General features: G+C 49.1%; 1 protein-coding gene across 1 annotated transcript in view; it reads left to right on the plus strand.

Annotated features, from left to right (window-relative positions):
* Nucleotides 1-9,767, plus strand: part of PPDPF (pancreatic progenitor cell differentiation and proliferation factor) — a 10,570-nt gene extending 803 nt beyond the window's left edge. The window contains 5 exon segments of the mRNA XM_019548265.1: nt 5,975-6,069; nt 6,071-6,092; nt 8,126-8,203; nt 8,781-8,877; nt 9,345-9,767. Coding sequence (XP_019403810.1) covers nt 6,010-6,069; nt 6,071-6,092; nt 8,126-8,203; nt 8,781-8,877; nt 9,345-9,459 — 372 coding nt within the window. The 5' untranslated portion in view covers nt 5,975-6,009 and the 3' untranslated portion in view covers nt 9,460-9,767.
* The last annotated feature ends 1,265 nt before the right edge of the window (nt 9,768-11,032 follow it).

Raw genomic sequence — 11,032 nt, forward strand, 5'->3', positions numbered from 1 at the left:
GCCCCGAGCGAGCAGGCGGCTGAAGAAGCCTCTGCAAAAGGGAGACAAAAGGCATGGCAGCCCCTCCGTCCCTCCCGCCCTGCGGAGCAAAGAATTCGCTTGATGCTATGCCAGGAAAAAAGAGATGGTGAATAAAAGCCCCTGTCCGCGAGCACGGGGGAAGGACGCTCTCTGTTCTCCTTGCTCAGAAGTTTGCAAGCGGTGAGCTGGCTTGTGCCCTCCAGGTGACCGCAGACCTGCTTCCGGCGCGGGCTGGGCTGGGGATGGTGTCGCTGGTGCAGAAGGAGCCAAGGGGCCCGCGCTGGATTTTGGTCCAGCTGGGCAGTGAAGGGACTTTTTTTTGGAGAGCAGTGCCGGCTGCCTCGCCAGTGCTGAGCTGTGCAGAGACGGAGCAAGGAAGCTAAAACTGAATCGGCTGCTTCCAGAAGCACTAAAATGCACAAAGCCAACTGAGTCACGCCGTTGGGAAGTTCATTCATCCCAGGCTGTAACAGCTACCGCTGGCTTCCCTTTTCATTGAAAAATGTCAGAGAAAATGCTGTCATCTGATTGAAAATTTCACTTCATTTGCATCAAAATGAGACCAGTCGGAGACCTTAAGGTGACGGGTGGCCCTCAAGCTAGGTGCTCGTGGGTCCCCTCTGCTCGCCGGTTAGCAGGAGGGTTGGGGCTGTCTACCCACCCAGGTTTGAGCCCCGCGCGCAGGATCTGCCCGCTCTGCAGTCAGCAAGTGACCGGCTGCTGGTAGTCCTCCGGCGTCCCTCCCAGGCTTCCCTCTGAAGGACAGACATGTTCTTCCACGGTTAACTGGGAAAGGTTTCTAAAATGGCTGAGCATGTGTGTGGGGGAGGGCATGGCTGGCGAGCTGTGCCTCCACATGCACTTTGCCATATCCTCATGTTATGCCCTTGGGGCTGCCAGTGCTTCGGTTGGTCCAGGGGCCCAGCCCCGAGTGACGAAGGATGCAAGACCTGGCCCTTCCCCCCTGCAAGTCATTGGGGCACTGTGACTTGTGTTGCATGTCTTGTTTCGGTACATCTGGTTGTGGACACGCTCTCTGGCTCCAGACGGCTAGAAAGAGAGAGACTTTTAGGGCTGGGGTGACTTTTTGAACACAAGCAGCTAAGGCTTCTGTTCTGAACCCATGGAAAAGTGAACTAGATCTGCCAGGTTAACCTGATTATTGCAGAAATGTGGTTGGGGCTTTGCAGTATGAAGACAGCATAACCCCAAACGTTGCCTGCCTTGGTAGGTAGTCTCATGCGTGTCTTTACTGTGTAACGTGAGGGTAAAGGAGTGCCCCATGTTAGGGTGGGGGACCTATGGATGGTGGGACCTCCAGGGAGCAGGGTAGGGAATAAGCCAAATCCCCATTTCAGCGGAGGCTGCGAGCCTTTTGCACGGCTTGCATCTGTGCGCTGGGCGCTCTTGCAAAACCGGGATCTGCATAATGCTATCCTTTAAGAGGCGATTGGTGATTTCACTGGCGAGTGGGAAGCTTTTGCTCATCCGAATCCTTCGCCGTGAGCAAATTCTCTTTCCATCTTCCTGCTGAATCTCTTTTTCAGCATTCGAAGAGACGGTGGCAGGACACCCTCTGGGAGATGACCGTCCTACACAAGTTCCTGTTGTGCCGTGGGCGTCCTACGTGAGCGCCCAGGGCGGCCCCCTAGTTCTCTGTGCCTCAGTTTCGCATCTGTAAATTGGGATGAATAGTTCCCCATATCGCAGGGGTGTGTGTATGTGACCACAAACGCACAGACTTCCAAGGTGTGCATATCCTGTGGTAACAGAGAATCAAGGTAGACTTCTGCGTAGTAGACAAATGTCAAATGACAGACCGTCGGTTATCCTATATGCAGCTAGGATGGAAAGGGAGAGAGAGCTGAGATTGTATAACATGATTTTAATCATATTTTATTATATTATATAAATATAATGCCCTGTCTGGTTTAGTGTGCGCACTCGCACTTTCCAGAGGGATGTACTGGAGTCTTTCAGGCCTTGCTTGGGCTGCATCTGGGCGCGGAAGCCGACCCTCCGACTCAATGAGTCTCTGCGTCTGTGCCTCTTGTTTTCCCTCCAGTGTTTTGCACTGCTTGGACTTTTCCCCTGCATCTGCTGACTCTTGTTTTGCTGCTGGGTAGACTTCCTCTTGGGTTGAAAAGGTCAGTGGTCTCGTTCCTGCAACGCAGGAGGCCTCTCTCTTGAGATCCTTTGTGGCGACAGGAGCCATGTCCCAGTTTGTCCCTCGCTCCAGTCTGCTTCCCATGACCATAACTATCCCTCCTGCTTTCCTCTCCTTCCAACATTTCCTGCTAATCGCACTGAGATCCCCCCGTATTTTCATCAGTGGAGTGATGGGTTGACTGACCCAAATACATCTGGTCCCTCTGTCCCACCAGGCACATCTGTCTCATGCAGCTGAAGGGAAGTATCGGTAGAACCGCTCTGAGGGATGTTTCCCACAAGCAAATACTTCTGAAGGATGGGATTTAAATACACATCCCCGAGAGCAGCTGTATCTGAAGAAACTTCTTGGATCAAATGTGCCCCCTTATATTGGTTTGTTTGACTGTCACCTCGCAGATCCTAGAAAATGAGGGTTGGAAGGTGACAACTTCCTGCTCCAAGCAGAGCCATCCCCACCTGGATCATCCCAGCCGAGGCTTTGGTCTTAACCTCCAACAGTAGAAATCCCGCCACCTTTCTGGGTAACCTTTTCTGGTGCTTTACTACCCTCCTAGTGGGAGAGTTTTTTTTCCTAATATCCAATCTAAACGCCCCTTGCTGCAACTGGAGCCCGTTGCTCCTTGTTCGGTCATCTGCCACCATCACATCCAGCTCCATCCTCTTTGCAGCCCCCCTGCAGGGAGGTGAAGGCTGCTATTCAATCCCCCCATAATCTCTTCTCCTAACTAAATACGCCCAGTTCCCTCATCTTCTCCTCACCAGTCCTGTCCCCCAGCCCCCAAACCATTTTTCTTGCCCTCCGCTGGACTCTCTCCAACTTGTCCACCTCCTTTCTGTAGCAGGCGGCCCAAAACTGGACTAAATATTCCTTTGTGGTGCTGTTAAGCTGGCTGGGAGACGAGCGCGTGCTGAGGCTGCATTTTCAGTGACTCCCACTAATGATGAGAAGATTAGTTTGCACATGACAAACCCAGCTGATACGGTGTCTTAGCCGTAAAGAATAAACTTCCTCTATTCGGCTCTAAAAATTGCAGCTCTTGTTGCTGCCTCACTTAAGCAGAAAAGCTAGCGCAGCTGGAGGTCAGGCATGAACATACCGCCTAGTAAAAAAACAAAAAAATCATCTTAGCTGCCCTGATGGTGAATGAGAAGAGGCTTTTTTTTTTTTCTTCACCCCTAAGAGATCCAGATCTTGAACTTTCTGGCCTGATTATAGTTTAAAATCTGTTGGAGCTTTGTCTGAAAGCCAATATAATAAATGGAGAAGGGTGCGACCAAGTGGACTGTGATTCCCAGGTGACACTTGCAAATACAGCAGAGCATCAGTTATCCAAATGTGGGCCATGCTAACAATGCACGCCATGTCGTTCAAGCGAGAGCAGCAGGGGCTGTGTAAAACCTGTGAAATCCAGTTGCTCATTAATGCAATGCCTACAAAACGAGTGCACTCCAGTGCTAACAAATCCCCCCTTGATCCAATTTATGGGCTGTTGGGTGACGGCAGCGTTTTCATCCCTGTTTAACGGTCGGTGGAAAAGGTCCATCCCCTCCATGACATCCAAGACCTTGCTACTCTGGGAGCGCTTTTGCTTCTAACTTTCTATTTGGAAAACTTCCCTGAGAAATCGCAGGCATTTATGCGTCCCATTTAGTTGCAGCAGACGTGCTGCTGTCTCAGGAGCGCTGGCGCTGTCCCCGTAGCCCTGTTAGACTCGCTTCATGTTTCATGGCCTGTTTTACGTGGCTAATAGTAAGTCCTGGGCTCTGTTCAGAGAGGTTGTTTACAATTAGCTGCCTCTGTTTTGCTGACATAAGTCAAACTGTGCAGCAGGCGTCACGCTTTGAAGAGCTCGGGAGAGGTGGAGGTAAATGGGAATGTTTACACCCTACGTTATTTCTGCTCTGGTTGTACCGGTTAAATCACAAATGCAGAGAACCCCACAGCTATTAGTCTCAACTTATGCAACTAATTGCATCTAGATGCAACGACTTGGACCTTGTGTGGCAGCATCTCCAGGTCTCCCGAAAAGGTGGGGCACCTCTCCCCACTTCCGGCTGCTATTCCAAATAGTAAGGGCTGGTTCCTCAAAGCTCCCATTGTAAATAGGCAAGGCAAAATAAATGAAATTATGAAGTGCCTGACGGGTGATGAACTGCATTCCGGTTTAAGCAACTTGCAATGTGGGCAAGTCTGTGGCCAAGTTGGGGAATAAATGAGAATTGCATTTAAATCCTATCCCTGTGTCCACTGCTTCCTGAGCTGGCAACTGCTGGCTCGGAGAAGGATGTGATCTTTTTTTTTTTTGGCCCCAAGCAAGTCATTCCTCCCGCTTTCTGCAAATGCCTGTAAGCGCTTCGTCTCTGTGACAGACCTACACGAGGTCTCATGCTGCTTTTGCAGCCTGTGGGATGTGTCTTGTGGCACACTCATGGAGATGGGATAGTAGCTTGCTCTCACCGATTGTCTTGCACACTCAACAGCATTTTTTAAGCTCTTTTAAAGAAAAGGGGTTTGGTTTGAATCGGCCTTTTCATATTTAGTGCAGAGATGAGAACTGCTGCCTTAGTCTAGGAGTCCGGCCCTTTCCTGTCGAAGGACATAGCAAGCAGACTGACTTCCTTGCACTCGCAGAACGGATCTGACTACCGCAGTTTCCGTGGCCTGCCCTTACAACCACCCTTGAGCTCACTCCGAGGCTGTTTTGCTCCCCTGAGCAGAGGGCCAAGGCTTTGCTGGTGCCGGTTCTCAGACACAAGTGATCAAAAGAAGTGCTGCTCGATATGCAGCACGCTGTTTTGGGGGCATGATTCTTATGAAGGATCCAGGCAGTGAAATTTCCATTGCACAAATGGTGGCAGAAAGCTGGGCAGACGGGTATGACCGAAAAGAGCTTCCTGCCAAAGTTGGAGCCAGACCTTTTATTTTTGGACCTAAGTTTGCCTTTCAATGCTGTTTTTGCAAGAGTTTCTAAAAACTCCTGGGCTCTGATCTTCCAAAAACAAGGCAGTTAAATTGCTGACTGCAGAGCGAAACATTAGCTGCTAGTGATTCGGAGAAAATAATGCATGAACTAGCCAGATTAGTTTGTCCTTCAATAAGCGGTCACTTCAGTGATCTTTCCTCCTAGGATTTGTTGGATCTTTAGCTTCTGGGTAAAAAAGTACTTCAATAAAAAGTTTTAATCTGTGGTAGCTTTGTCTCTAGCTTGGGACCATGCACAGAAGAAAATAATGCATCTTAATAAAGTTTCCTAGAAAAGTAGGGTTGGAAAGCACTTCATGAGGTCCAGCTTCTTGTTCACGGTAGGATCGCCTCTGACTTAAACTGGCCCAAACATGAGTGTCTTGAACTTGCTGCTAAGCTTACAAGGCAGGAGGCTCCACAGTGTCTCCAGTTAAGCTGTCCCAATGCTTCACCACCCTCCTGGTGAAAAGCTTTTCCTAATAGCCACCCTGAACTTCCCGTGCTCCTCGTCCCATCTCATGCAGCCACAGAGTATAGTCTACAGCCATCCTTTTTATTACCACCCGTGAAGATGAAGGTAAAACAACATCAATAGGGTTGTCAGTGTGGTTTGTGTATGCTTCAAGTGATGGCTGAGAAATCCTGAGTTTAATTCTTGGTGTAGAAAACGCCATGAGCAACTTGTAGCACTTTCTCCGTAGTTTGGATAACTCCTGATTCGAGTAGGCAGTGGTGTCGTGACTGGAGGGGCTGGTGTCCATGGGTATGAGCGAGTGGCTTTTTCCATATTCATACTCTCTCCTTTTTGCCCGACAGGTTTTATATCAGCACAAGAACAAAGACCGAGGAACATGGCAGCAATCCCGTCAAGCGGCTCGCTTGTGGCAACCCATGACTACTACAGAAGTAAGAAAGATTAAACTCTTGACCTGGGGTAAAAAGGAGGGGCTCACAAAACACTGCAGATACCTGTGGTGGAGAAGGGGTTCAACACGGTCAACATGCTACTTCCCGGTCAGGGCGGCTAGGATCTGGGACCAACTTCCAAGAGAGGTGGTGCAGGCTCCTACCTGGGGGTCTTTAAGAGGAGGTTGGATGAACACCTTGCTGGGGTCGTTTGACCCCAGTGGGTCAGACTAGATCTGCTCAGGTCCCTTCCGACCCTAGAAACTATGAAACACGGCCTGGATCTTGAACCATGAGAGCCTAGAGAGTTGACAGGCTTAGTCTCAACCAGTTTCCAAGCCCTATGTCAAATCTCTTGTGTCCTTCCCTCTATAGTCGGTGTCACTCCACAGGATGAAGTCGGTTCTTTCAAGCAGAGAGATTTTAGCCTGGGGTGTTATCTATTTGGATACCACTGAAAATTGGTGGGAGCCGGGTACTGGACTCCTTTCAAAATTCGACTCCTTAAAAATCTGCTTTAAAAGCATGTCCAGTCACTTCTGTTTAACATTGGCATATGCTAAAGTTCATCAGACCCCCACGCCCTGTTTGGGAGTGGTAGAAACACAGCTTCTCTTGTGGGCCACTGGGCCCCAAATGTGACTGAGGCTGGTGGCTGTGGGTAGAGGTGGAGTGGACTCTTTATAACCCAGCTCTGCCCGTTTTGTCTCGGAGCACTCCTGAACAAAGCCTGTTTTCTGGTTATGCAAAGCAAATGCCTGACACAGCGGTATTTTTGTTTGTTTAAAACATCAGGCAAAGAGCCAAGAATAGGAGTGAGCCTTATTTAGCATTCAGCATTGTGGGAGTACAGAATAGCAACCCGCGTTCCTCTTTCTTTCTTGCGGTGTTGTCCTGGGTATCCTTCTCTTTAGGAGACTTGGATAGGGCAGGGCATAGGAGGCTGTCTTCCACCAGCTGGAAGATCCTATATGCTACAGAAGGCAGAAATGAGCGGGGGTGAAATAAGGGGCTCATGTCTTGCCCCCACTGGCACGGAGCTCACTAGCCATGAGCACATGATTGTGCCGGGCTCCATCGTCTACACATAGCAGTGCAAAATAGCAGCTGAGGAGCTGGTCTCTTTCCCTCCATCATGCTTTAGGGATACAGGGTGAGGCCAGGTGATGAGCAGGGATGTATGTAGGTTAGTTTCTCACATCAGGAGACAGACCTGTCCCACCTATTTGGCATCTAATTATGATCCTAACACAACCTGCTCCATTCCCTGAAGACCTGTTAACATGCCTGCTTCTGTAAAGCACCTTCCCCAGAGTCATAGGGCTATGTCTTGCAAAACCAAGGGAGGTCCTTGCTGCTTTATATAAGCAATTTTTTTTTTAACTGGGTTCCAGCATGTTGCAATAGGTTCCACTTCAATTCCTAAGTACTGCTTAAATGACTAATGGTTGCAATACTTTGTCCCGAGTCAGAGGCTGACAAATGAACCTCACATAACCAGAATGATGTCACTGAGATATTTGTACCACAAACTGAGAAATGAAGTGCGGGTTTATCTCGCTTACTTGGATCCACTTTGAGTCCGATGTTCTGCCGAGGTCTCTCAACCAGTCTTATCAGGCTCTGTGCACACGAATCTTCCAGCACGCTGCAATAAACTGTTGCCCACTGCATAGAAAGCAATTGGAGGTACTGCTCGGTGTCCTTGCTCGTGGACAAAACACTTTCTTAAAGGCCAGTGTGATGGGAAAGCCCTTAAGTGAGCTTTGAATCTTGTCTGGAAATATATAAAATGCCTACACTTCCCTCAAAGCTCTACACCTGTACTCCAGGGCCTCGCCACTATAAAGCTGGTACCTGCCACCCACTAGTGGGGGGGGAAAAAAGGGTGATGTAGGAGAAACTGGTCCTAAGAAGTAGAAATGCAGCAAATGCTTTGCCTGCTGTGGCAAGATGTGCACTAGCAGCAGGGAGGGTGATTTTTGCCCATCATTAGAGCAGCAGGTGATAGGAGAGGGCCTGTCTGGATGTTGGCCTAACAGGATATCCTCTCATTTGCAGGGCGTCTGAGTTCTACGTCCAGCAACAGCTCCTGTGGAAGTGCCGAGTACTCTGGGGAAGTTATTCCTCACCATCCGGGTAAGCACCAGCTGGTCTCCGGCCCAAGCCTTCTTTAGCTGGGACCTCTGTGCCTCAAATGCTTTTGCTTTAACTCCTTACTGGAGCATCAGACATGGTCTTCTGTAAGAACCAGTATAGCTACTAAAATGTTCCTGGGGCTAAAAGTGCTACCCATGGGTAACGCAGGGTGTTTTCAAGCAGATGTTGGTCTGCTCGGCTCTCAACGCCTGGATGTCGGGTGGATATTTTGACTCTCTACACTGGTGTCATTTAAGCTTATGCTTCGGGAAACAAGAACTGTCTGGCAGTAGGTCTCCATGTTCTTGACTGCTAAAGTATGTATATTAGAGACCCCATTTAAAAATATCCAGGAGGTCTTTCTCCCCTTATGCAGCCTCCTTCCAGTGTTTGGAAGATTGAGCGAAAGTTGCTCCTTTTAATTGAGGTAGCAGTGCCATGTGTTGGTCATCTTAACAGCTTGCCTAAACCCCTTTTTGCTTGCTTGTTGCATGAGAATGACCTGCTCATTTCTGCTGTAGCATGTAATCGAGCTACGTGTCCCTGTCATCGTGACTTAAGCTTGCCTGCTTCCTAGGTCTTCCCAAGTCAGATCCCGGTCACTGGTGGGCTAGCTTCTTCTTTGGCAAGATGCCCCACCCCATCATGACAACTGTGTCAGAGTCCCCAGAGAAGTAAGTTGCTCTTGGCGGGGGGTGTCTTTTGCTAGTCTTAACTGTGACGATGGAAAACAGTCGGAAGCGGTGGTGGTGGGGGAGGCTGGAATATTGTCCTGAAGCTGTGAGGAGGGGACTCTGTCTTCCAGCAAAGCCATGATGACCAGAAGTTTAGTTCATCTTTGGTACCTGCAGTTGCATGCGGCCCTCAATGCAACTAGCCCACAGGGAAGAAGGCAATGCAGGTGACGCTTCGCTCCCTTCAGCAATGCATCCTGGCACCAGTCTGGTCTGAGGCCAGAGCCCTTCTACCATCTGTCTAGCAAGGAGCCCCTCAAGATCTGACTGTATACACCCTGCCCCTTTGCATATGGGCTGCAATAGGAACAGGGAGCTACATTTTGCCAACCTGCATAGTCGAGACTGAGGTAGCCAAGGTGGTATCTTTTGCCTGATGGTTTTTTCCTCTGCCTTTTGTCTTCCAGATCAGGAACCTTCCAGGTGGCTAACGGCGTGATCACTTGTGGCCTGGCTCAGGAAGTAATGAGGAAGCGCCATGCCAGTGAGCCCAGCAAACCCAATGCTGGGCCCTCTGCGTGAACAGGCTGGCACCTCTCTCTGCTGCTCGCCTGGTTGCCGCTTCTGATCCAAACGCTAGGCATCAGAGCCCATTTCCCTCCCCTCCCCTCCCCTTCCCTCCCCACCCTCCCCCCATAGAGTAGCCAGGCTGCTTTAGGAATTAGATGTAGGTTTTTACAAAAAAGAGAAAACGCAACCAAAAATTTTTTTCTATACCATCCTTTTGCTACTTCACTAACTTGACTACATGCTTTCCATGCAGACTTGGTAACACCTTTGTTTACTTTGTACTTGTTCAATGGAAACTAATAAACTTGAGCAGCCTTTTATATGCTGGGTGACTTGTATTTCTCTTCTCTCCAACGTATGAGCCATGAGCATAACTGGGCTCTCCTGGATGTGGGAAAGCAGGGGGTTTGGGAGAGTTTCACGGGTGGACGTGGGGGAAGCTGCTGTATGTGGATACTACATAATTTTTTTTTCCCCCATGGGTTGGTTTTTGCCGTGGAGCGGCTTCTCTTGACCCTTCGTGTGAAGGAGGGGCTTCCTCATGGTGCTGTGGTTTGTTAAGAAAGCTTGAGTGTGGTTGACAGACGGGAATCCTAGTTTCCAAATCCTAGCTTTCCTTTGACAGATGGGAAAATGCAGTCCCTTCATTGGGGCTCTGTATAGGCCAAGCTGCCTAACTATGGGGGGATGTGATGTATTCCCCACTCACTTGATCGAGCTTTCCCTTTGTGTTCATAGGCCATGTGTGCCAGGGAAGAGATCTTACTTTCTACAGCTTGCAGTTGTAAAAGTAGCCTACCTTTGCCACCTGATCCAGTGCCAATGATGAGTGTGAAGCCCTATAGTTACTCCATAGGCTGCTGCTTTTGAGTATCTACGTTTGAACCTGGATGCAACATAATCTTACTGGCTTTTCAAGTTGCTTTCAATGCAGCTACTAGAGGATATCAGTAAAAAAGGATTTAACCTGCATATTCTGTGATGGATGGAGTGAAGGGTGCCTGGTGTGTGTCTGTCTATAAATGCCCACAAATGCAACTGTAATGCAATGTCTGGAGCTTGGCTGTTGGATGTCACCTGTGCTAAGGCACAGAATCAAGCTTATTTTTTTGGAAATGGACTTTGTCTTCTAGTTAATACCCGCCATGCAAACAACAGCACCACTGCACAAAAGGCTGCCTTCATCTTGCACAGCTTATCTTTATGGAGCAGGGTTTTGCACAGGCTGTTACAGACTGATTAGAGTATGTCAAGGAGAAGGTTGGCATGGCCCAAAATGGGAACTGTGATCTCTGCAGGTGCCCTCAAGCCAAAGGAATTGACCTGAGTTAATTGCTCAGGATGTCCTTTTAGTAAACTCTTAAAAGAGCACTTATCCAAGATGTTGGGCTTTAAAGATGTCTTAATTGCTGTGTTGCTGATTGGCCCTGGTGGGGAAAAAGCTGCATTTGGCGGTGAGTTAGGAATTGGATTCTTTTCCTGATGTACTTTTTATAAGCCAGGGAGAAGCTGGTTTCTAAGTTACCAGGCATTACATGAAAACCAGCAAGTAGGTGGGTACTGGGGCAGGTGGTGGTACATGGGG

The sequence above is a fragment of the Crocodylus porosus genome, unplaced genomic scaffold, assembly GCF_001723895.1.
Source record: "Crocodylus porosus isolate Cpor-Errol unplaced genomic scaffold, CroPor_comp1, whole genome shotgun sequence".
NCBI lineage: Eukaryota > Metazoa > Chordata > Crocodylia > Crocodylidae > Crocodylus > Crocodylus porosus.